Here is a 26,517-nt window from a genome sequence, read left to right as displayed (position 1 = left end):
AGTTCACAACGTCTAGGGGAGACGGGGCCTTGCGACATCTAGCTGCTAATGTGAGGCTGGACCAGACCAAGCCCCCATCTTTTTTGAACAGTTTTTCTTAAGGGGCCTTAGTGATGGCCCAGTTGAGTCCACTAGTAAAAGCCATGAAGAAATCAATAGCAGGGGGTGGGGAGAAGGCAGTAAGTCTGTCTAAGGTGCCTTACCCTCTTCTCCACATGAATGAGCACATAGAGGCCAGGTCATCAGGTCCTCATATACTGTGACTGGAGCCCTGGTCAGCCTGGTGTAGGCTGAGCCCTTTGGATGAATCCGTGATACTCTGGAATCTCTGGATTAAGGATGTGTCTGTTGGCATGCTGTTCCCAGACCCTGCTCAGGTCCTTCTTCCCTTCTTCCCTCCCTCCCTCCCTCCCTCCCTCCCTCCCTCCCTCCATGCGGTATCACACAGATAGGCAAATGCTCTGCCAAGCATCTCATGAAGCCTCTTTTTCTTCTTAGCATCCTGGAGACTTCCCAGACGTTCTAGTCTCCATTCCCTCTTCTACCTACCGGGCACTGGGGGTCTCTGGAGCAGCCGAAGCTCCAGCGCGCACAGTGTGGCAAGACTTCTTCCTGGGAGCCGAGAGCCTGGGCCTGAGGCTCTCTGCTGCCTTCTGGCTGTGAAACTGGGCCTCGGCTGCACACTATAGAACAGAGTGAGAGGATTCAGCACCCGATCTCACAAAGCCATCATTAGGCCAAGGAGATGGCGTGTCATCGTGTGAGCGATATGTACCTAGCTCAGGGCTAAGCACAGACAGCTGTTTTCCACCGTGTTGTTATTTCCTGTCTGCAAATGAGGAAACTGGCTCAGAGAAAGGTAGTGGTTTTCCCAGGGTCACACAGCTCGGAAGTAAAAATTCTGCATGTTTGGGCTAAAGAAGGGCCATTTATAAATATCTGTAGGCTATACCAGAAGACAACAGACTATTGGCTGTGGTGGAGAAGCCCAGAGGGCTGAGCCCAGGCAGGGACCAGGGGCTTACACTAAATCTCTGATCTTACTCTTGCAGGAGAAGCACCCAGAAGCTTGTAGAATGTTTTTCTGGCCTTGAATAAGAACCCCAAGGTGTAGTGAGGTACAGAGCCATTTGCAAATTCCCTGCAGGGTTTTAACAGAGTCCATTTGAGACCCACTCAACTAAAAGGTCTCAGCAGCACTGGGCAGTAAGATGGCAGAGAAGGGTATAGGCTTTCAAAGTCACAGGTCCCTGACTGGAGGGATCCAGGCAGGGGAGTCACCTAGACTCTCATTTCACAAGGGAAACTGAGTCTGGGGGGTGTGTTGTGGCAGGTCCAAGGTCTCGTGGAGAGGTAGCAATCATCGAGGCGGGTCAGAGCCGGTCTCTCATTTCAGATCCAAATGTGGAAGCAAGCCACACCCAGGCTGCCTGGCTGTTGGCAAGCCCAACGTGTGAGTTTCTCAAATGGCTTTGACTTTTGAGTCCATTAGTGATTAATTCAGAGCTCCATTTCGAGCTTACTGATCCATATTTGGAGGAGGAGAACATTCTGTGGCAGCCGAGAGGCAGCCATGATTCATCTGTGGACAGCTGGTCCTTGTGGCCGTCTGGGAAAACGTGGAGTCTGGGCAGGGCCCTGTCCAGCACTCTTGCCCATTCTGGGGATGGGTTCACAGGGGCTTTCTCCTGGGGGTGGGGTATAGTGGGCCCTTCAAGGGGAAATAGCCCAACTCGAATTACCTATATTAGGGTTCGGTCATCCTCTCTGTGTCTTCCCAGTTGTGAGACCTTGGGCACACTAGGTAAACTTGCCAAGCTCAGTTTACCCATCCACAAAGTGGTCACTTACACCTTTCCCACAGGGACTATTGGGAAGGTGCTAGGAGGAGCATGTCTGGCTGCATGTGCCAAGCACACAGTGTGTGGTCAGGCGTGGTGAGAACCGCAGGTCTTCACAGTCTCCCCTCTCTGGGCTTCCGGGCGAGATCTCTGGTATCTACAGCTCTCACTTTAATGTCCACACCCATGTGACTTTGGACAGATCATCTACTTCCTGTTTTCTCTTTTGTAAAGGAACAGCCCCTGCCTTGGTGGGTCCTTGTTATAGTATGGGTAGGGGATGGTCATCTCGGTACATATTGCAAGCACATATGGCCAGGGGATGCTTAAACCTAACAGAGAGCTGGGGAGATGCTCAATTGGTAAAGTGCTTTCAGAACGAGCAGGAAATAGGAGTGTAGTCCTTAGAACCTGTGTGAAAACGCTGAGCAGTGCCTCTGACTCAGAGGAGGGAAGACAGGGGCAGAATTCCTGCAGTTCCCTGGACAAACATTCTAGCTGATTGGTGAGATCTAGGTTCAGCGAGGGGGCCTACCCCCCAAAATAAGATGGAAAGTGGTAGACTAAGACAGGGGACACCCACCTCTGGACCCCACAGGCACATGCACATGTGTTCTTACCCCCCACACCCCGCCCCCATAGCCAAAGTTACATTGTTTCTTTGACTGGGCAGGATGGTTGGTACATACTCTTAATTCTTGCATTTTGGTGGCAGAGGCAGGCAGCTCTCTTTGACTTCAAGGCAAGCTTGGTCTACATGGTTTCAGGATAACCAGGGCTACATAGTGAGACTCTGAAAAAAAAAAAGAGAGAGAGGGAAAGGGGGAGGAGTAGGGGGAAGGAGAGAGGGAGAGTCTGCAACAATTCTAACAATAAGGACAAAATGCTCCTTCTGCCTGTGTCTGCCTGCCCTTGCCCCTTGCAGGTCAGCAGAGATGGAGCATCTAGCAGAAATGGCTGTTCTTTCTTCCTGTGGATCTGAGATGACCTTTCCCATCCCAACACCTTCTAGAATTCTCTCCTAACCTCCCCACACCTGTTCTTTGGTTCCCTCTTAATACTTACACGGAGTCTCCAGGGACAGTTCAGAGCCTCTTACTAGACCAAGAGGGTCATGACTCTCTCTCCGTGCATCTCCAAGGTCTGGTCCACCTCCCATTGTCCAGGCCCTCCCAAGTCAGCACAGAGTAGTTGGAAAGGGGCTGCCTTCCACTGGACGGCCAGGAACGGAACCCATGTTACAGTCTCTGCTCACATGCTCTGTAGGGGAGGAAAAGGATTCACATGGGTTTGCCTGCCTCATTACACAGCATCCCAGGAGGACAAAGGCAGCATCCACAGCTTCAGTCCTGGGAGGTGATGGAGGAGGGAGAGACACCTCAGAGGCTGCGGAAGTATCTAAACAGCAGCGGGCCCTGCCCAGGCTCGAAGTATCCAGGCTTGGGTTGGAACTGCTGCTGCTGCTGCTGCTACTGCTACTGCCTCCTGGAAGGACAAACTCAGCTAAGAGCTGTGCTGAGGTTGCGAGCACAGAGGAGACGAACCCTGAGTGTTCTCTCACGGCCTCTAAGTTGTGCTGGGGCTTCTTCTGGGCTCAAGCCCATTTGGAGGGTTGGAAGAAAAAAAAAAGCCGGTGGCAGTTGCTGGAGCCCAGCCTCCCGGAGTGTGGGGTGACACTCTGTGGACAAGCAGAGCCTTAGGGTGTTTCCTCCACTTGTCCACGGCTGAGACTCACAGGATGCTTTCCTCGTCAGTGAGCTGTGACAAGATGGCTGTCTAAAAAGGGAGCAGAAGACGGCCCTGCATTCTCTGTCATTGGGCACGTGGCACGGGCTCTTCTTCTCCCCCAAGACTCTAGTCAGAGAATCACTCCTGAAGTCTTCACTGAGTCACATGACACGAAATCCCACTGAGTAAAAATCCATCTGGGTTTATCTGGGGGTGTCAATGGAGGGACTGTGAGTTTTCCACTCCAGAACGTGAATTAAATCGCTTGCTCCCGGCACTCGGCTGAGATTAGAGGTTTGATGCTGGAGAAAGGCAAAATAGAGAAGGAGTAAAGGAAAGAAGGATAATTTTGAAGCTTGAGGAGGAGGATAAAAGTTGTCAGAGGGTGGGGAGATGACTTAGCAGTGGTGTCTGCTACCAAGCCTGGAAGCCTGAGTTAGAAAACCGGGCACGCGTGGTGGGAAGTGTGCTTATCAGCTCCTGGACCTCCACGAGCACGCAATGGCGTGTGCTCATGTCAGAGGTGTGTATGCTCGCACATGCATACTCACGCATGCGCACACACTAAATAAAAATGCAGTGCTAAGAAGGAGGCTGGAGAGGCCCGAGGGAGGTGAGTGGGCTCCCTCTGTTATCACCTGGCTTGCCGACGTGCAGCAACCAGAGGGTGCCTGATGCCAAGGAGCAGAACCCAGAGAGGAGATAGGGACTTAGGTCTACCTAGATATAAAGAGCGTGTTTTTAAGCCTTCACACCCGAACTCACACACAAGCATGCACATACACATGCATCCACACACTTCCTTTCCCTTAAACTGTGCTCGCACCACAAGAGAGGTAACCGTGGGGCTCTTTACCCAGATGATGAAGCCAAGGCTCAAAAGCATTAACCAAGCTGCCTGAGACCACACAGCCTTGCCGGGTCTGCTGTCTACCGTCACCTCCGGCGGCTGCCACAGTCACTGGCCTTGTAGTCCCAAGAGCCTGCTGTCCAGGGTAGTGTGAGAAGAACAGAGGCTACCGGCTCATAATCTCTAGGCCTGGGGCAGGGTTCCTTCCTATTGTTTGCTCTGTGACCATACGGTCATGCGACCCTGTGTCTGTCATTTACAAAGTTCCCAGGACACCTACAGATGGAGAGAGGGCACAGTAAGGGCAAGGGGTGGATTGTCCAGGGCTTCGGTCTGCAGGGACCATTTGCTGCCAGCTGTCTGGCTTGGCTCTCAGGTTTACCAGCTGTCAGCACATGGATTTGGAACCTGGCTCCTGTGTTCAGCGAGTGACCTCTCTTCTCCAGGTTGAGGATGGAAGTATCTAGATGTCCAACCTAAATGTTTCCATCTGTACCTGAGTGGCTGGAAGAAGTCACGACAGCATTCCTGGCAGCCCTAACGTTCCAGAATGAACACTGTGAAGTGTGGTCCATGAGACACACCGTAATCCAGCCACTCGCTTAACCCCACATTGACCATGGGAGGATAGAGAGATGTTCGTGTCAGTCTACCCCTAGTCTGTTCTCTTAATGAGACGCCCTACATACATGAGCATGGGGTTCCATGGCGCCCTTTCATTCCCATGTGACCTCTCTTCCTTTCTCTTAGCATCCATGACACCTTCCTGAAGCTCTGCCCCTCAGGCAAGCACTACAAGGAGGCCACACTGACCATGGACCAGGTCAGCTCCCTTCCTGCTCTGAGGGTGAGTCCGGGGTGGGGAGAGGCTGAGGTGTAGCAGTGGCAGAGCAAAGTGGGCCTTCCGTGTTGAGGGTTAAGGAATATCAGCTGATGCCCTCCCTCCCCGGGGCTCATCAGGACACGGACTTCAAATACCTCTCACTCATGTCTGTCTGCCTCCTATCAGACCTGGACAGACAGGTGTACTGACCCTTGCTGTCTCTCAGGTGAGGACAACTCAGCCAGGGCTGTGAGAGTCACCCCAGCTGGAATCTCTCACTGGCGCTGTTTATGGAGCCCCCACTTCCATGCCTTCTAGGAACTTCTGAGTCTCATCTCATGATCTGACCTTTGGGGTTCACCATACTTCACTTCTCACTGACCCCAGAGATCCTTGCACGATCTCATTCCTTCTGCTGCTCTTTGTACCCCAACTGGGGCAGTAGAAATGTTTGAGGACCCACACAGGGCCACCAGAAGCCATCTGCCCACCCTCCGGCCTGCCCTGTTTTTCTGCTCATGCCACTTCAGGAGACTAGGACTCTTATGGAGGGGCTGAGAGTTTCTCAGGTTCTTCTAGGAGAAGAGAGGTGTGGATCCTGAAGCCTGCCTTTGTCCAGTCCTGTGGGTCTGCATTCCCAGGTGTTTAAAAGGAAGAAAAGCACCCTGATTTCATCTCTTCCAGTAATTCCTCATCCATCCATCCATCCATCTGTCCATCCATCCATCTGCCCATCTGTCCACCCATCCATCCTTCCATCAGTGTTGCCCACCTCCCCAAGCCAGGGGCGCCCTCAGTCATATCCAACCTGCAGCCTGATGGGCCATGAGTGACCATCAGCAGCTTTGAATGAAATTCCTCACAAAACCCTTTTCCTGAGCCAGTATGGCTTTTCCCTTTTGTTTTGTTTTAATTTGGGTGCTGATGTTTTGGTGTCTGTGTGGCTCTTGAGAATGAGGTCTGTCGATGACAATGTCTGGATACACTTGCAGAAGTCATATGCACATTTCCCTGTGACTTTCTCTACTTTGCTGTGGCTGAATCCTACACTCCATGTTCCCAGAACAGACAGACAGACAGACAGACAGACAGGCAGGCAGGCAGGTGTGTGCATACACATACTCTGCTCTTCTGGTAAGACCTCAGTTTCTCCCCATGCAAAATGGGGGAGCAGTGGGGTGACTTGGAGGCTCCTGGCTCCCAGCACCTCTCAACACTATCCCATGCCTCTCCATTCATTAGGAACAGTGGCTTGAGACTATCTTAGTTACGAAAAAACCTTGCTCTCCCCCAGGGCAGGCCGGCCAGGCCAAGAGGTACACAAGAAAAGGAGTCTCCCTTACTCACTTGTCCATGGCTTGTGAGACGCAGTACTGGGCCGACAATCACAGCCCTCAGACTTCCTTATACATCGTATGGACCTTGTTGGAATAGTGATCTGAGTCATTGTTATGCAGCGAGGGCATGCATGCCATCCCTTCTGTCTGGGACAGGATGGGCTCTGAGGGTCAGGCTGGAAGGAAGAACTGGCCACAGAGTGAAGATGTTTTTTAAAGTCATTCAGCCAGTGCTACATGGTCCTTCCTAAGTGTCAGTCTAGGCCCTCGGGTATAGAGTTGGGTGGGAAACCAACATGGAGGGATTGAAATACAAGAACGGAGAAGGTCAAGGAATGAGAAAGTGTGGGCAGATGTAGAGCTGTCCAAGGATTGTGGGAATTTTCAACAGTACAAGAAGATACTTTCTACGTAAGGAAGGAGTTCCCCACCACCGAAAAGGGCCAGGCAGGGCATGTCAGGAGGCCCTCGGCAGGGGTGTTCTGGCATACACCTGGTGCCAATGGGAGACTGGACCAGACGCGCCCTCAGCTCTGTAGTTCTAGCTCTGGGGTGGGTCTGGTTTTCTTTGGGATCACATGCCACAGCGTGTCCTATATTCTTTACTCCAAAATTGAAGTTTATTTTGAGCAAGGACTAGAGATACCGACCTTCAGTTTTTCCAAGTAAGGACATTTAAAAAAAATATGTCATCCATAATCACCATCAATTCACTTTAAAAATTGTTAATTTTAGCCAGGCCTGATAATGTGTGCTGTAATCCCAGCACTTGGAAGCTGAAAGCTGGGGGTGAGGGGTTCAAGGCCAGGCTGGGCAACGTGAAACCTTGTCTCAAAAGAACCAAAAATAAATTAGCTAATTAAACAAACATATACACACACACACTACACAACACATACAACACACACATACACATACAGAGACACACATACAGAGACACACACATTCATATATACAGACATGCACACATACACACACACACATACACATATACATAGACACACACATACAGAGATACACACATTCACATATACACACATATACACATACAGACACACACCCTTTTGTCTTTATCTTCTCCCATTATTATCAGTTGTCCGCAGCCACCTTACTGGCCTCGGGCTACACGTGTGTCCTTTTCAGCCTCTGCCCAATCTTAGACAAGCAGAACCTTGCTGCCCAGGAACGGGAGCCTTGGGACTCTGAGACAGGCTTGGAGAAGGGGGCCTCAGGGAACTTTAGGGACAGGTATGGCTTGGTTAGGGGACTTGGATGATCTCTGAATAATGAAGTTTTGTTTTCTTACTCTGTTTCATCATGGAAAAAGCAGGCCTGTGCTTTACAGAACAAGGCGTGAGAAGGTTCCGGGTAGCAGAGATAACCGGAAAAGCTTGTGGACAAAGGCGCCTACTGGTTGGGACACTGTGCCCCTTTTCCATGTGGGGCTTGGTGCTCTGTTTGTCTGCTGTATTTGATGTCTTTAAAAGTCAATTAGCTCAATGTTTCTCTTCCTGTAAATAATGATCTCGCTTTCTGTAAACACTGTGAGTGTGGCATGGCGTGACTCGGGTTTCTGGTTTCCTGGCCCTGGGTCTTTGTGTCCACCTGGAATGATGCGACCAAAGCCTGAGAGAAAAATAGAGTGGTCTTATGGAAAAGGGTGGGGCAGAGGCTCACCCCCTAGCGAGGACATCTCCAGCCTCTCTCTGCCCCACCCCCACCCCAACTACAAAGTGACCTTTAGATCGCTCTGCTGAAAATCAGCCCAAGACTTCCTCTAGCCCTCCCCCATGACATCTCCCTCTGCCCCCTACCCCTCCCTTGCTTCACGACTTCCCAGTGTAGTGATGGAATAATTTCAAGTAAAGGGAAATTTGGTGTTACATACTCAGTTTCTGGTTATTTTTAATAAAGATACTTGCAGCAGGCAACTTTACTGAGAAATGAACTTTATTTAGTTCAATCTTGGAAGCGGTAGGCTACAATGAGGGGCCTCCCCGTGGCTGTGCACATCACAGCAGGGTCACAAGGATAACTGTCTTCCCCTCTCCCTTTTTAAAGCCACTAGAATTCACTCACAAGAGCCCCAACCTTGTTATTTTATCTGTCCCAGCCACTTCCTAAAACCCTCACTTCTGCGCACTGCAGTAAAATGGGGTTTCTACCCCGTTAACATAAAGCTTTGGGGGATTAAACTCCTTCAGTGAGCAGAGATGGGGGACAATCGTATCCAGACCACTAGGAAGAGTTTCCGCAGCATGGTCGGATGCTCTATTCCAAGCTGAGCTGTGAAATAAGATGTGGAGAGATTTTCTCTCTGCGCAGCTTCCTTGTTACTGTTTTTTTCTGGATATAATAATTGTTTTTGTTTAGTTTTCTTTGTACACATCATTGACTCTCCACCAGGGCTCCACCAATTGTCGAAGTCTCCGAGAGTGTTCAGAAGGGTGGGTTTTCTGCACACTTCATTTTCTTAGGCAAGTTTTTCTTTGCCCTTATTATTGCTGTAGCCGGGACAAGGTTGCACTTTGAACCCAGAACGTGTCAGCATCCCATGAAACATCGAGTTCTGATCCTTCCAGAGTCTTCCCACATCTCGTTGGAGTTGTGTGCTCCTTCCTTGACTCCCCTTGCTTTGGTGGGGAGTCATCCTTCACTGGCTTTCTGAGAAAGAATACTGGGAGCTAAGTGTTTTGACCCCTCACGCGTCTGAAGACATCCTTTTTTTTCCCTTCACACTCGACTGAGCATTTAGATGAAATTGGATTATAGATTGGAAACCATTTATCTTCAGGATTTGAAAAGTATCACTTGACTGCATTTTTAGCTTTCACTGCTGTTAATGAGAAATCCAAAGCCTTTCTGTTTCCTCATTGTGGTGTGTGTGTGTGTGTGTCCGTTTGCTATTGGTTCTTTGTTCATGCCCACTTTCTTTCTAAAAACTTGTCTCTCTCATTCACTGGAGTCCTGGTGTCAGGGTTACAGGCACACACAGCCACGCCTGGCTTTTTAACACAGAAGCTGGGGGTTCAATTTCAGGCAGACATTGACCCTTGCAGTACAAAGGACCCTTACTCACTAAACCATCTTTGAGCCCGTACCTGGTGTCTTAGTCAAAGTTTCTATTCCTACACAAACATCATGACCAAGAAGCAAGTTGGCGAGGAAAGGGTTTATTCATCTTACACTTCCACATTGCTGTTCATCAACAAAGGAAGTCATAACTGGAACTCAAGCAGGTCAGGAAGCAGGAGCTGATGCAGAGGCCATGGAAGGATGTTTCTTACTGGCTTGCTTCCCCTGGCTTGCTCAGCCTGCTCTCTTATAGAACCCAAGAACACCAGCCCAGGGATGGTACCACCCACAAAGGACCCTCCCACCTTGATGACTAATTGAGAAAATGCCTTACAGTTGGACCTCATGGAGGCACTACCCCAACTGAAGCTCCTTTCTCTGTGATAACTCCAGCCTGTGTCAAGTTGACACACAAAACCAGCCACTCCACCTGGCTGTGACAATCTTTCATTGATCTGGGGATTAGCTATAGGTCTGGGCTGGCTGTCCAGCAGGCTCCAGGGTCTGCCTGTCTCCATCTCCCCAGAGCCGGAGACCATGTCTGGCTTTTTGACATAGTTTCTAAGACTCAAACTCTAATCGCTCATGCTTGCTCTGCAGACACTTGCCGATTCTGCTGTCTCGCCAGCTCTTGTCTCTTCTTTCTGGGCTTCAACTTCGGTCTTTCTACTACAATGAGTTTATATTACAAGGGTTTCTCTGTGTAGCCTTGGCCGTCCTGGAACTCACTCTGTAATCCAGGATGGCCTTGAACTCAGAAATCTGCCCGACTCTGCCTCCCAGGTGCTGGGATTAAAGGCGTGCGCCACCACTGCCTGGTTTCAATCTTCCTGTTAAGCATTTGACTCCCAGGAGCTTCCGTGTTCTCTACTTCTCTTTCTTGAGCCACACCCTCCTGCTTCTCGCGCATGCGCATGTAGTATCTTCTCTGATCTTCCTTTGAAGAGCTTCTTGCTATTTGCTGCAGGGAGTCCTTGCCTTTCATGCCAGAGGCCTTCCTTGGTTATCTGGTAATCGTTTGCTCATAATGAAGAGTGTGAATGGTTGCCCAAAAAAACAGTTTCAAAGCTTGAGCCCGTGGGTGGTGTCTGTCAGCTGGAGCGTCAATGGAGAGTGAGCTGAAGGGGCCTTTTTTTTTTTTTTTTTTGAGGATTCCCTAGAAACACTGGGGTGTTCTGTGAGCCAGCATCCCAGAGGCAAGATGAGGAACGGGCTGCATGGTCTGAGTTTAACGTCCACATATTTGCTCAGTTCTCAGTCTTTAGTGGTGTCTGGTGTCCCCCAGAAAGGCTCTAATTGGCTCTCACAAGGGAAAACCTTCCCTAACTTCGGTAAGTCTGGAGACAAACAAGGCAGTCCCTCGGCATGTAGTGTAAAAGGCTTCCGAATTCTAGACCCTCTGAAACCCCTGCCACAGCCCTCCATGTAAGCTGCCCCCCTTGCCAGCACTACCAGAGTGTGCAGACCCAGAGCGGGCCACTGTCACCTTTCCGATTGTGGGCTCGGGTCCGGTTTCTGTCTCTCTAGCGTTCACTCGCAACTCATCCATCCTCGTGCCTGCAGGTGTGCCTGTTGACTGCTGTTCCCGGCTGGTGTTCTGTGTTTACTTGTATCTCCAAGAAATCCCTTTATTTCCACTGCAGTGAGTGCCAGAGGGCGTGAGGTTAGATGCAAGAGTTCACTGCTCCTGAGTAAAATAAAACATCACGATAAACACCAACCCTACTGTCACCCCGGCCGGCATCTCCCACATATGGCAGCTGTCTCGCCGACTTCTGTCTTCTCCTCCTGACTCCGCACCTGCCGAAGGCCCCACTTAGGTGTCCTCAGAGCCCTGTGCCTGTATGGTTCTCATTCCCACGCTCACACAGATACCCCGAGGCTGCTGAGATCGTCCCCCCGTCCCCAGTCGGGGCCCTGCACAAGGCCCTTACAGACTGTCTCTGTCCTCTCCTCTGCTTTCATTATCGAGAGGGGGAACCATGGATGAGAGACTCGTGTGTGTGTGTGTGTGTGTGTGTGTGTGTCTGTGTGTGAGTCTGTGTTTGTGTGTGTGTGTGTGTCTGTGTTTGTGTGTGTATTTAGAATGCTCACACAGAGGGTATGCATGTATCCTTCTCACCCCCTAACAGCTGGATATTACCACCAGTGGCTGACTGTATACCATGGGCAATCTCCAGCTTTACAGAGCCTTTTGGTGGGGAGCTCAGGGCAGAGAACAGAGGTGTCATAAGTCACCCCATCTTTGCAGAGCTCAGATTCTAGATCTTAGTGCCCAAACCTGGTGCCCCACTAGTCTTATAACTCCTCTTGTGAGCGTGGCTCCTCATAGATAGCTCTAGACAGACACACCACAGACAGACATTCTCCAACAGTGTTCTTTCACACTCCTTGGGAGGCCAAGGGAAAGACTTTTTCTGGTGCTTGGCAAGTCTCAGGGCAACATACCTACCCACCAGAAGGCCTGGGGAGCTTCTTAATACGTCCTAGGACTAGGCTGGGGGCATCGGCTGGGTACCCAGGGAAGCTGCACATAGGGTTTCCTAGCGTACCCTGCTCGGCTGCATGGCTACGCCGGGATAGGCTAGGACCCCCAGCCTAGGGAAGAGTCTGTAAGTGGAAGCCTCACTCCATCCTGCTGAGTCCAGAGCCAGAAGAGGCCTTTGGGTCTGTCTGGGGGTTCCTTTTCCATGGGAGATGGCACAGGGATGAATGTTTTCTTCAGTATTCTGGGGAAACTTAGGTGGGAGGAGGGACTGTGCCTGGATGCCAAGGGTCTCCCTGACCACTTAGCAGTCGACTTGCTCACACCCGTCCCGTGGCTGCCCCTGTGCCTGCACAATGAAGAAGCCGAGGTTGGCAGATGAGAAGGGACACACAATGACAGTCCCCCTCCCTTCCCACGTTGAGGCTGTAGCCACTCTCTATCTTCAGAATTCTTCCACACCCTGAGGGAACACATGATCAGAGGGTCCCTAGATGAAGAGCTGACAGAACTTCCTAACACCCATGACAATCCCTCCAGTGCCACTGAATGAACTCAGAGGCAGCAGGAGGGGACAGCTGCGCCCGAGAATAATCCTCAGACTGTATTTAGGCCACTGTCCTGAGCCCCCATCATCCTCAGCTATTTTTCCTGGCATGCTATAAAAAAAAATTTTAAAACAGCAAAGGATTTCATGGGTGCAACAATCCCAGTGCTTAGCCACACAGGCCTGCCCATTGCCCTGGCTTGAGTTGTTTCATAGTCTGCCTTGTTTGAATCTCACTCTGTGAAACACTTGGGTGTCTCCCTATCCTATAGACAAGGAAACTGAGAAGTCAAAAGCCCCCCCCCCCAACGCCATCCAGTCCCCCCCATTACACTTAAAGACAAGAATCCCGTTTGTCATCCTTTGTCTCCTGCAAAAGGCGGCACCAGAGTGAGTGTGTACATGTGTGCGTGACACACTGTAGGAAGCAGTCTCGTGCAGGTCACACTTGGGTGTCTCTGTGTTGGTGGGGCTTCTATGTAGATATCTGTATGATGACCGAGTCCCTCCTGCCCTTAGCACCCAGTGTCTCTGGCTCCCAGGGCAGGCCTGGGAATTGTCTGATTCTCAAGTCCCCAGACTGGGCTCCACCCCTAGTACCCAGACTCCCGAGTGGGACAAATGTTCCACTGAGAAAAAAAGAGATGACCAAGAGCCCCCTGGGCTCCCAGGCTCTCCCTGAAGCCCCACCCCCAGGGGCCCGAGGTCATTTGGAGCTTTTCACACATCCAAGGCAAGCAGCTGGATTTATCTCAGGGATAAATAAATACTAGGGGTCCGCCAGAGACCCGTGGCCTCTCCAGATGGAACCCGGACGCTTAGTCCTCTGCTCCCTCAAGGGCTGCAAGGCACTGGTCCACTGGACAGAGCTCAGGCCAGCTGGCTGCTCTAGCCTGGCCCCCAATAGTCCAGAGACCTGAGCTGTGCCCAGCAGGGTCTAGCCCATATATCACCTCATTTCATCGTCAAGGTAACTTTGAGACAGAAGTGGTACCCTCCTTTGCAGCTGGGAAGATCAAAAGGTTCGGGCAGCTCATCAGGAAGGAGGACTGGAGTCAGCAGTCCCAGCCTCCAAGTCTTGCTCCCCAAGGCCCCGCCTCAGCCCCAGTGGGAGGGTCCTGGCTCCCTGATGTCGAGTCGGAGCTGGGAGGGCAATTTGGCAGCTGGCTCACTCCCTGCATTTTCAAGCATCATTAGATCTTTTTTCTGACAACTTCATCAGTTAGCAGGGCTTGGAATTGGCAAAAATCCTTATTTAGACATTCAGCCAAAGAATTAAGGGGTTTGTTTCAGAGAAAGCTCAGTACTGTGGGAGGCTGTCTCTGTTCTGGGCCGAGCAGCCTCAGAGGGATGGGGTCTGACGCCTGGTCTTGGCCTTGACACGGGCACTCTGCAGTCTTGGGTACATCACTGGTCCCCAGGCCTCAGTTTCTTCATCTTTCAAGTGGATCCACTCTGACCTCCTACCAGATAGCTAGGAAAACTTGGGGAAGGTGAAAGAAAGAGCTGGGTTCTAGTGCCAGCTTCTCTCAGCTGCCTTTCCTCCGCTGGAGATGGGGATTTCACAGAGATACTGAGAGACACTTTCCCCCAATCCCCCGGAGGGAGCTTTGTGTCCTCTAGCCAGCGAGTGGCCCCTCAAATGGGTAATGGGTAGAAGTTCCCACAACACATCTTGGGGCTGGAATGGAGAGGAAAATGTCTTCAGCTGCACAGAGTTGGGCTATCTCTGTCTCCTCAAATGTTACGTTTTATTGTAACATCCACCCCAGGGAATAATTCACTGCTGCTGTCTCCAGAGGGTGGTAAATTGGTGCTTGGAGTCACTAGGGGCCTGCCCACAGTTACCCAGCTAGAATTCGGCAAGGACCAGAACTCAAATCAGTGTGTGTGTGTGTGTGTGTGTGTGTGTGGTCAGGGCCTAACCATCCTTGCCTTTTCCTGCTTAGCATCGTCAAGATCATGATTCCTCAGTTCCCAAAGGCAGAACAGATTCTCTGTGCTTCAAAGCCGTAAGAGGCCATTGATGCTACGGAGAAAAGGCTACTGACCTTCTCAATGTCCTTGCCTTTAAGACAGGAGCGATGCATCCTGTCTGTAGTTTCATTGAACGACCCTGTCACACTGCATATATCGATACGCTTGCACGCCCACCCCAACCCCAGCCCCTGCTGTGAGAGGTTCTGGAGTTAGGTTTGTATAAACACAACTAGAGAGGCTGAAGGAACAGGAGGAAGGGTCGTCCCAGGCATCTGAGGTGGCAGGGGCATCCTGTGACCAGGCAAAGACAGGTATTGTGTATGCATGAGTGCGTGTTTGTATGAGAGAGAAAGAACATGTGTGCGGTTGTGCCTCTGTGTGTCTCTGTATTCTTCTATGTGTAAGTATGCTTCTCCATGTATGCATGTTTCTCTGTGTATGTATATGTGTGTTGCCTGTGTATGTGTATTGCCTCTTGTATGTGTATATGTGTGTATGTGTATGTTGTTGCCTATATATATATATGTGTATTGCCTCTATGTATATGTATGTATGCATGTATGTATGTATGTGTGTGTATGTATGTGTGTGTATGTATGTGTGTGTAAATGTATGTGTGTGTGCATGTTACCTGTGTATGTGTATATGTGTGTATTGTGTATTGCCTGTGTGTGTGTACTGTGTATGCTAACCTTCCTTCCTATGTGTAGATGACATACAGTTGAAACTCTCTTTACTGTAAGACTTGGGCCCACTGTAAGACTTCCCAGCAGTACTGAGGGCAAAAGCAGCTAAGGGCCTGCGGAGGGGACCCATGGGCCTGGAGGCTTGCCTGTCCAGCACTCCAGGCCTTGTCCGGCCCTCAGAGTACAAGATAAATAAGCCCCCTTCAGCTTTCAAAAGTGCTGCTCCCCAGGGCCTTCTCAGCCCGCTGGCTGGAGGCTATTCCCCTCATGTCTTTACTGATAACTTCATTTGTGCCCCCAGAGACCTCAGACTGGTTTAAAAATAGAAAAAATAAACAACATTGTTCCTCATGCAACCCCCTTTCCCTTCAGGCTTCCTAACGAGGTGCTGGCTGGGCCTGCCAGGGCCCTGTTCCCAGGGTTTTTGATCCTCTGCCTGATGTCACCTCCATGGGGACTAGATGCCCTGCAGCACTGAAGGGCTTGGGGGGGGGGGCTGGTCGAGATGCGAAGAGGTAGGGACAGTACCACCGGCCTCGTGCTATTGATCACATGGCCCTACACAGACGGAGGTGGGGACATCTCCCAGGTGTGGAGGGACAGGCTCAGCTATGAAGGGACCTTCTGGGGGTTTCTCCCATTTTTGGCTCTCGACTCAGCCCCTTTCAGAAGGCCCATAGCCCTTTGTTAAATACGGGCACTGCCTGAGATTTGCCAAGAACTCAGGCATGCCAGTTTTGTCTCCAGACCCTTTAACTGACAGCTCATCACACCTCAGTTTGCTCTGTCGGAAAAACACGCCAAGTGGTAGCATCTCGTTCCCATTCAGAGGGACTCATCCTACCTGGATGAGAGGCGTTCCAGGAAAGTGGATGAGAACTGGGGGTCGGTGATCTTAAGGAGTAGCCAGAAGGAAGGCATGACCACAGGGGAGGGGGGCCGTCTCCCATCTCACACAAAATAACTAGAGAGAAGTAGGTGTCCCTAAACAGTCACAAGGAAGGACTCAAAATTACAGTATTCTGCCAGAAGCAAGACTTGGGACCATAACCGTATGATCTGCCTGATATCCTGCAGGGGGCCAGGCTCCAGGTGGGGCACCTTAAATTTGCCCTGGCAGATGGAGCTGAGACTTGTAGCAAAGGTGATCTCTGATAGACATGCACCCTGAGCCCAGCGAGGTTCTGGGAGAGGCCAGCCTTTTCCTCACTCTGCCTGAGGACAAGTGACAGAGGTAGGTGGTGGCCCATCTAGAGTCAAGAGAACAGAGTAAAGTACCTGTGACTGTGACTGTGACACAGCTCCTCGGGTGGCAGAACCTCCCCATCAGAAATGACTTCTCTCTGGAGGTGGCTAAAGCATTCTGCTAAACGATGTCCCCAACTGCTGTCCACCCAGAGCCTGTCTTCATCCTGTCCCATACCTCCCATGATCCGATACCTACAGGGGCAGCCAGAGAAACACCTGGCAAGCAGCTTTGGCGGCGTGGAGCGCGGACCTGCTTCCTCACTAGAAAGCAGAGCTCCGCCCTACAAGCTGCCCTGGCTTCTTCTTTCCCAGGCAAATGGGACAGGAAGAGCCGCCCAGGTTCAGGCCAGCAGATGATACCCATATCCTTCCAAAGCCCTTGAGTACCAGGGAGCCATGGGAAAATGAAAGGAGACTGCATTTTCTTGGGTGGGCACTATGAGGAGTAGATCAGCGAAGGCCCAGGAAAGGCCCCAGAACCCTGTGGAAAACCACACCAGAACTGCCAACTGGTCCTCTCTGTCTTTTATTTTAGAATGTCTCTGGAAAGGTAAAACTCAGATGCCCTGAGGTGCAAATGACATGGGTCACGTTCCAATGACCTTCCCTTGTCTTCTCAGCAGGACTCCAGTGCTGGCTGCCAGGCTCAGAACACTACCAGAATGTTTAGGGTCAAAGGCTTCAGCCCCAGCAGCTCTAACAAGCCAGACTTGCCTACCCGCCTTAATAACTGATTAAAGACACAAGTAATAGTGAAAATCAGGGAAAGGAGACTTATTCAACGCAGCCACATTAGGAAGTGGAGCAAACAGACTCTTAAGACTCAAGCTTAAACAGCAAGAAGCCTGGGTAGCCAGACAGGCTGGTCAAAGCACGCGTCGGACCACGCTCGGTTCAGCTCCTCTTCTGCAAGATGGTTGGATAAGTTGTCAAAACTGTAAAAATCTCTGTCTAAAAGACAAGCTACCCTCTGTCTGGCACCAGGCCTTGGACCCCCACCCCCAACCTTGCATGAGGTCTGTCTTAGCTAGGGTTTTACTGCTGTGAACAGACACCATGACCAAGGCAACTCTTATAAGGACAACATTTAATTGGGGCTGGTTTGCAGGTTCAGAGGTTCAGTCCATTATCATCAAGGCAGGAGCATGGCAGCATCTAGACAGGTAGGAGGCAGGGAAAGCTGAGAGTTCTACATCTTCATCTGAAGTAGTGGAAGACTGACTTCCGGGCAGCTAGGGCAAGGGTCTTAAAGCCTACGCCCACAGTGACACACCTACTCCAACAGGGCCACACCTTCTAGTAGTGCCATTCCCTGGGCCAAGCATGTACAAACCATCACAAGGCCTCGGGGAAATTCTAATTTCTTAGGTTCTATGCTTTCAATAGTGTGATAGCCAAAGGGAGGAGGCCAAGTATCTCTTTGAAGTACCTTTGTTCCTGCGGGGACAGTGGGGCCACCAGCATCCTCCTGGGTCTGGAGTCCAGCCCTGCCTGAGCCAGGCCTTTGCTTATGGGCAAACAAAGCCATAAACAAGCACTGGGAAGAGGAAGTGGGAGGACTTGTTTACCCAGATCACTTCCTTCTCAGCACACTTGTTTTCTGGTTTGCTTTTTATTTATTAAGAGTGTCTGTAAAACACACTTTAAGGAAAAGCCATTGGCACCCATTACTACAACCTAAGATTTCATTTTTTTTTCCTCTTGCTGTCTCTTCCCCTGACCAAGCTTTATTTTACAACATGGTAGATGTACCTAGATGCAATTTTATTTTGTGTTCTTTTCCTCCCCATTAGGCATAAACACTTTTTTTCATGTTGCTGAATAGCCGAGTGATTGTGGTCTGATGGCTGCATAATTGCATTGGGTGCTAATTGACCAAACAAACCCTCCCTCTGTGGCCAAACTGTAACACTCTTTCCAGGGGTTAGTTATTTTTCTGCTACTATAAATAACATCACAGTAAACATCCTTATGTATTATTTTCTTCATTTTGGGGGCATTATTTTCTGAGTCTAGACATCCAGTTTCTCCTTGGAGGCACTGAATAGCCAGGGCAGCCCACTCCAGAGATTAGAACAAAGTAGCCATTAAAATGAAAATTGCATCGATGGTGTAGCATCATGGGAAAACATTTGTGCCTTGCAGGGGATAGCACGAAATGAAAAACCGGGGTGTTTAAATAGTCTCAAATCAAATCAACGTGAAAAGATAGAACCCTACAGCGTGCGAATGGAGACTTCCCTTTCAAGTGGCCATCCCTGCAAAAGGTCACTCGACACGTGGGCCGTCAATCTCTAGCTCTGTATTTGCTGTCTCTGATCCATTTTCTCCATGCTTTCGGGAGGACACAATGAACAAGGACATCCTCAGATGTCCTAACAGGACCCCAGCGATGGGCTGGAATCTACAACTTCAACATCTCTTACAGTGTAGTTACCCCCACCTAAGCCCGTTATGCCACTGTCTAGCTAGTCCTGACCTAGAGGAAAAGATTCAGGAACCATATGTCTATATGTGACAGATTAGCTCAACTGGCCTCTGCACCCAGTGCTGACACCCACTGGAAACTTGCCACTTCTTGCCTGGTCCTCCATGAGATGGTGCCAGCCTTGTTTTGAGGTTCAGATTGACACCTCCACTCACCTTCCAGAGCATGCCAGGAAAGCACTGGTCAGAGATTTTCATGTTCAAGATAATTACCCATAGCTACTGTCAGGGCTGTGCTGACAGCAATGGTGGGATCGCAGAGTCAGGCAGGGCCTGGGGCGTAAACCTGTAAAGAGGTAGACTTCCTTCTTTTCCTTGTTGTCTTTCTTGGACCAACAGGAGAATGGACATGGCAAAGTGCCCAGAGGTCTGAGCCAACAGCAGGCGCCATTAAATACCCGGATAGCAATGCCCTATGGCTGGCTGGGCCCTTAGTGTGCAGACCAGTTTTCTGTTAACTCGACACAAGCTCGAGTTATTTAAGAAGGGGACTCTAACGTGAGAAAAATGCCTTTGAAAGCTTAGCTTGTATGCAAGCCTGTGAGACATTTTATTAATTAGTGATTGATTTGGTAGAACCACCCCCTGGGCAGGCAGGCAGAGCAAGCCATGGGGAGCAAGCCGGTAAGCAGCACTCCTCCATGGCCTCTGCATTCCAGGTTTCTGGTTTCCCTGGATGGCTGGTGCTGTATAACAAAAATAAACCTTCCCCACCCCCAAGTTGCTTTTGGTCATGGTATTTTATCACAGCAATAGAAAACGAAGATATCGGTGATCAAGAAGAGCTTGGTGGGAGTGGGGCAGTGAACCCAGGATAAGGATAAAAAGGATATAATGTTGGGGGCTTTGGATGTTGTACTGAAAAGTTCTTTCTTAGGTTCATACCTCATGGCGTTTTGAGAGCCGTGGAGCACAAGGCACAGTGGAAAGGGAACTGGTGTGATGGCAAACACCTAACGATCCCAACATTTGGGAGGTGCAGGCAAGATCACGAGGCTCTCAAGAATGGCTGAGGCTACATACCCAGGCTCAAGACCTGCAAGGTTTCATGAGACTTTGTTTCCAAAACGCATGCACACATACAATCAAAATCGAAACCAAACACAATCAGTGCAAGTATCTGGAGGGGCTCTCTTCCACTCAGGACTAGGGAGCAATTTGAGTCTTATTTAAAAAAAAATTTTTTTTTTTGAGTTTAGCTTATTTTGGGGCAAGGTTCACTCTGCAGGCCAGGCTAACCACCAGCTTGTGAAAATTCTCCTGTGTCCATCTTCCCAGGGGTGGGGATTATCAGCAGGCACCACATTGGCTAACACACTTTTGTACTTACTGGTTGATTCATAGTGAGGGCAGGATATCATGATACAGACACCTACATCTTAGAGTTGGCAGTGACATGGCTCCCAAGATGCCCTGGGTCAGGTGACCCCAAAGAGCTGCAAAGCAACATGGCCCCCATCCGGATGCTCTGAGAGGGAACCTAGACTAGCTCTGCCACTGGTAGCAGACCAACAACTCCCCAGGCAGCAAAAGGCCTGTTCTGGAAACTTCCTAAGAGGCAGCTGGCTCCTGCTAGTATTTAGTCGCCTGCTTTGAACAAACTGCTTGTGAACTGCAGGTGCAGAGAGCATCGTAAATGACTTTTATATTGCCCACCCTGGGCTCTGTTTGTATTTTCTCCAGAAACTGGTAGAAACTGTCATTAAGTTCTCAGCCCGTGCCATAGGAACTGTCCTCGATCACCTCACCACGCAACAGCGCTAACACAGAGAAGCCATCTCTGCACCCAGAGTCGCAAACCAATCCGAATTGGAACGGCAGAGACATGGGGTTGCAGCGGCTGTGAGCCACTCTCCTCACTTTGTGGGGTACATGAGCCTCCTTCCTCCTCGCCTTTCCTGTGTCTTCCTGGGGGAGGGGTATAAGGAACAGGGGTCAGGGGTCTTGCTTCTCCTTCTGTTCTTTCTGCCTCCACTTTGCATTTATCCAAACAAACTCTTGGCCTCATAGCAGAGTCACAAACATTGCCTTGGCCAAGTCTTGTAGTAACCACTAACCCAGAAAGCCGGGGAGAGGCTGGGTGTCTGCAGAGCAGGCTTGCATCTATTCGACCCTCCCTCCCTCCCTGTCCTCAATCTGGCCTCCCCAGCTCAGCCTCACACCCTCCTCATAGGCAGTAGTTGTTGTCTCTAGGCAGGTTCCCCGAGCAGAAGGTTGGCTCACCCACAGAGCCCACCCTCCCAGGACCAGTGGCTTCAGGATGTGGGTAGTAATTGTTTCCCCCGCTGTCCCCATAATGAGAAGAAATGGCAAAGCCATAGCATTGAACTTGACAGCCTTTCCCACAAAGCCAGCACTTTCCTGGGGGCTCCAGGCAGAAGAGTCTTTGTCAGAAGGCAGCCAACAAAAATTTATTTATTTACTGAATGTGGCAAACATTGCAAAGAAAGGAGGAAGAGAAATGGCAGTTATAGGGTCTGTTTGAAGAAGAGACAGTTAGTCAGAGGCATAAGAAGCCATAGGGAGCAGGACACCTGTACGATAAACACAATGCCTTTGTAAGGCCCAGCTATAGCCCCATAAGGGAGAAAAGGGGGCGTGGTGGGGTGTCTGGGCTGAAGCCAGGTTTTCCGATGGGCGTCTGTTCTGTGCAGGGTGACTCTCTCCTGCCTGTAGCTCTGTCCCTCCTTGCTGGATGGAAGGCTTTGCCCTGGTAGGGGCAGGGACTACCAGTGGAGCAGCCCAAGGACATCCTAAATCTCGCCTGCCGATTCCTGGTGTTGCGATGGTCACTGGGGCCTTCTGTGTTGGCCACATGGAGACTCAGAAGGACCACTGTGGTTAAGGAATTTGGATTCCTGTTAAAGCTCCCGTTAGCCTCAGACCTGCCTCCAACAAGTGTGCACCTCTGCTCCAGCTGCAGAATGAAGCAATGCACAGGCAGGAGCTGCATCCTGGCATGCTGACTCGGGTAACAGGTTTGGTGAGAGCTCAAAACCACATAGTTCTGACTGTGGCAGGGCGAACATGATACTGATGGGAGGCTGGCCAAGTGGACTGGACTGAATACTATAGAACATTTATCAGCGGCCTGCCGGTACCAGATACAAATATGGTCTCATTCAAACTGCATAAAAACCCATGAGCAAAGGTCTCCGCCTGCCCCTTTAATAGATGGGGAAATGGAGAGGCCCTGGGGTCTACCCAAAGTCACATAGCTTGTTTTTGCTGTTTGCATTATACAGAGTCTTGAATATTGTCTAATATGTCGTGTGACACTGTCGGACTGACTCACTAAAAATGCTAATGGAAGCCTCAGGAGGCCCAGGCAGGAAAGTTGCAAGTTTCAGATTAGCCTGGACTACATAGGGAGACCTGGTCTCCAGAAAGGTAGTGTGTAAACAGACACTTAGCTATAATATGTGCAAAGCTTGTGGCTCTAGTTTATAAGAGATGTTAATAATCAGGCAAGGGAACACTGGCTAGCTGACATTATTATTATTATTATTATTATTATTTTGCCTGTTCAGGTTGTATAAATATAACCCTGAAACTGCATAAGCTGGTCAAAAGCTGCGAGGTGCCAAAATCTCATAGAAATCCAATCAAGAGCTATTATGGGGCTGGTGAGATGGCCCAGTGGGTACTGGGCTGCTTGCTTCTAAGCCTGATGCCTTGAGTTTGATTTCTGGGACTCACATAATAGAAGGAGAGGAATTGTTCTGTGTCCTTCACATTGATGCAATTGTGTGTGTGTGTGTGTGTAAAATAAACATAATAAAAGTTATACTCTGCTGGTCATGGTAGCAAAGCAACCTTTGGGAGATAGAGGCAAGAGGATCATAAATTTAAGGTCATCCTTGGCTATGCAGCAAGTTCAAGGCTAGCCTGTGCTACATGAGGTCCTGTCTTTTAAAACATGATTTTTTTATTTTTAATTTTATGTGCATTGGCATTTTGCCTGCATGTATGTCTGAGTGAGGACATTGGATCCCCCAGAACTGGAGTTACAGAGAGTTGTGAGATATCATGTGGGTGCTGGGAATTGAACCCTGGTCGTCTGAAAGAGTAGCTAGTGCTCTTAACCACTGAGCCATCTCTCCAACCACCCGAGATCCTTCCTTTAAAAAAAAAAAAATTATGTGAGCTTTTTAGAGACAGTCTGCTTCCAGAACCTCTTCTTGGGTCTCTGCGTCCCAAGCCTTCCACAGCAGAAGGCCCAAGTCCTGGACGGCCTCTGAAGACTCAGGCCCCTTGAGGTCTTCCTCAGGGAGGGTCTAAGGCAGGAAGATCTTCTGGAAGCTTCCTCAGGGAAGCATTAGATAGTTGTGGGCCTGGAATCTAGGCAGAGACTGGTCTGCTGGATCTGAGCCAGGCGCAGGCCTTGTGAGCCCACAGTTGTTTAATAATATTTAATGTTTTTACTGCCTAGCTGGCCTATTTGTTCCATCAGTGATCTGCCTCCAGCTGCCAGCAGGACACATCCCCAGCTTGTCCCCGCCAGCCCATCTGTCACCGGAAGACAGCTTCCACAGGACCTTTAAGAAGGGTGAACTTTTCAGGCAGGGACTAGTGGGAATCACGCTCCCGCACCCTACCCCAGTGCCTGGCCATAGAAGAAGAGTGTCCACCTGCTTCTCCAACTAGGAGAAGCCTGAAGCAGGAGAGAGCCCTCTGCCTCTCTCTGTGTTCTCCAGGGATCTGACTGTATCCCCTCCTCCCTCAACTGGCCTCAGTCCTTCTCTGATCGGCTTCTTTCTGGTATTCCCTTCCAGGCTGTTTGTCCGTCCTCCCTCTCAGCATACACTACATTACCCGGGCTTGAAGCACCATGCATTACTGTGTACAGTAGACCTGGCTCACCGCCATTGCTCCTCACAGTTTCAATTACCCACAGCCAACTGTGGCCTACCAAGGGTAGTGCTTCCTTATTTATTTGTTTGTTTGTTTACATTTTATATCCGTGTGTCTGTCTGGGCCCATGAGTACGATTGTCCTCAGAGGCCGGAGGTGTTGGGTCCCCCACGTCAGCAGAGTTACAGGCAGTTGTGGGTGCTGGGAACCAAGCTCAGATCCTCTGCAAGAGCAGCACGTGCTTTTAATCCTTGAGCCATCTCCCCAACTGTCAGAAATAAATGGTTCTTAGGTTTCGAAGAGTGTGCCGTTTCTGAGTGCCCTGATGGAATCCTGCTTTTAGCTGGAGGCACCAGTCTTCCCCACGCGCAGCGAATCCGCACTGTGTGTGCTCCCTCCTACTGAACACCAGTGCTCCCTCAGGGGTCTCAGCAACTCCCAGGTATCATGGAGCCTGTGCGAGGCTTAGCTTCACTTTCCATTTCCCCGGAGGATAAAGGGGGCTGTGGTTCCTGGCTTAGACTTTTCTCCTGTGTTTTGTGTTTCTGGAGAGACAGCTGTAAGTGCAGGGCCTCATGGAAAAGGCGTCCCATCATCCCATCCTCATGACGGGACTCCCAGGGTCTAGTTCAGGGACTCACACACACTTGCTGCAAGGACATAAATTCAGATCTAAGCCTTGCAACTTCAGATTCACAGATAGAGAAGTATTTTCACCAGCACTGCTTGTCTCCTGAGCCCCTGACAGCTGACAACCCCAGCATGGGATTCTGGGTAAGGCCTCTTTAGGGCTGCGGCAGACAGCCAGGGGCCGGTTCTCCCTGTGAGCCCTGCTTTCTTACTGTCACACAGAGTGCTGACGTCTGCCTCGCCACTGTCTGCATACAGCAGGCGCTCATTTGTGCTGGGTTTGGGAACTGACCATGTGGTTCTGACCTAACACTGCCACCTTCTGGTGGAACTGCTCCAGTGCTGAAGGGCTGTACCCGGTTCAGATCAGGAAGCAGGGACTCCTCCTGGGCAGACATTGGCAGGACAGGAGCCTCACACAGGGTCCACACAGCACTTCTGCTTTCCGGGAGCACAGAGCTCCATTGGCCTGTGGCCCCCTTGCCGCCACTCCTGCGAACCAAGCTCTTCCATTTCTCTGGGACAGCTACTTCCCGGAAAGCAGATGGCTTGGGAGCTGCGTGGGATGGGTTCCAGCATGGCCGGTAGACTGGCACCCCTCCCCCCAGTGGCCCCGTCTCCTCAACAGGTGAAGCATCTTGTAAAGACTTTAGTTATCCTTTTCCTTTTTCCTACGCGTACTAACTTCCATGTATGCACTGTTTTCACTGAAAACCCGCCACTTTTGATACGGTTTTATTTTCATTTAGCTCAAAACGTGTTCTCATTTGTTGTGGGTTTCCAAGTTGTTTTCTCCACTGTTGATTTCTAATTATTTAGTAATGATAAAAGGACATAGTTTGTATAGTTTATGCCCTCTTAAATTCAGTGGCTTGCTTTTAAATTCAGAATCTGGTGTGTTTTGCTCAATGTTCCAAATGTACTAGAAAAAAATGTATATTTTCTGTGATAGGTAGAACTTTTTAGAAAATAGTAATTACATCCTGTTGGTTGATAGTGCTACATTCTATATGACTTTGGGGATGGTTTACCTGCCCTACTATTGGCAGAGGAATGTTGACATTTCCAACTGTAATTGTAGGTTGTCTCTTTTCAAAGGACTTTTCTGTTCACTCATTTCTGGTCTCCTTTACTCCTATGTGAGATCCAAGTTTCTTTCTGGTATTTTCTTTGTGCGTATACTGGGTTATTTCCTGGGATGCTTTTTCCAACTCTAGTCTGTTGCTATCAAGTTCTCTTAGCTTTGTTTGTTGGGGAAAAACAACTCTTGTGCCTTTTTGTCTTGAGGACATCTTTGCTAGGTATAGAATATATCAAGATAAGAACTTTATTTTTTTTCTCCAGAGAATTAAACAATGGTTCTGGTGTTGTTTTGTTACTGTCTAGGTCTTCGTTTTATCTCTGGAAAAAGATTGTTTTGTTGTTGTTTTGTTTTTGTTTTGCTTTGATTATGTGTGATTACAGTTTACAAGTCATTTCTTTTGTAATGTTTGTTTGCTTTGAGACAGGGACTTGCTTTGTTGCCAGGCTGGTGTGAAACTCCATGAGGCACTCAATCTCCTGCTTTAGCCTCCTGAGTAGATGGGTTTATAGTATGTACCTCTAAGCCAGCTTCCTCTACCTTTTAGAACATGAGTAGTGTGGCTACAGCTGTGATTTTACTGTCAGTGTCTGCCCTGTCATTTGAGTCACTGCGGACCCTGTTTCTATTACATTATTTTTCTGCTAGTGTAGCTCCCATCCAATGGCATTTATTACATGGCTTTTTTTTTTAATCTAAGTATGGTGAGCACCTAATGATGAAGCTGTTCACGCATTCTTGAGTTTTGAGTCCAAACATGGTTTGTTACTGCCACAGTCACTCTCGGGATTCAGAAGGCGAGTTCTGTTCTTTTGCTCAACTTTCCCTGATGTCAGTATCTTACAGACTCATGGTATACCTATCA

General features: G+C 49.8%; 1 protein-coding gene across 1 annotated transcript in view; it reads left to right on the top strand.

Annotated features, from left to right (window-relative positions):
• The window catches only part of Cib4 (calcium and integrin binding family member 4), a 57,195-nt gene that overhangs the window by 5,392 nt on the left and 25,286 nt on the right, over nucleotides 1-26,517 (top strand). Inside the window, exon 3 of the mRNA XM_052184777.1 lies at nucleotides 5,170-5,266. Within this exon, the coding sequence (XP_052040737.1) occupies nucleotides 5,170-5,266 (97 nt within the window). The remainder of the gene's footprint in view (nucleotides 1-5,169; nucleotides 5,267-26,517) is intronic.

Source organism: Apodemus sylvaticus, chromosome 6 (genome assembly GCF_947179515.1).
Source record: "Apodemus sylvaticus chromosome 6, mApoSyl1.1, whole genome shotgun sequence".
Classification (NCBI taxonomy): Eukaryota; Metazoa; Chordata; class Mammalia; order Rodentia; family Muridae; genus Apodemus; species Apodemus sylvaticus.
This window is presented reverse-complemented; position numbering and strand designations above follow the sequence as displayed.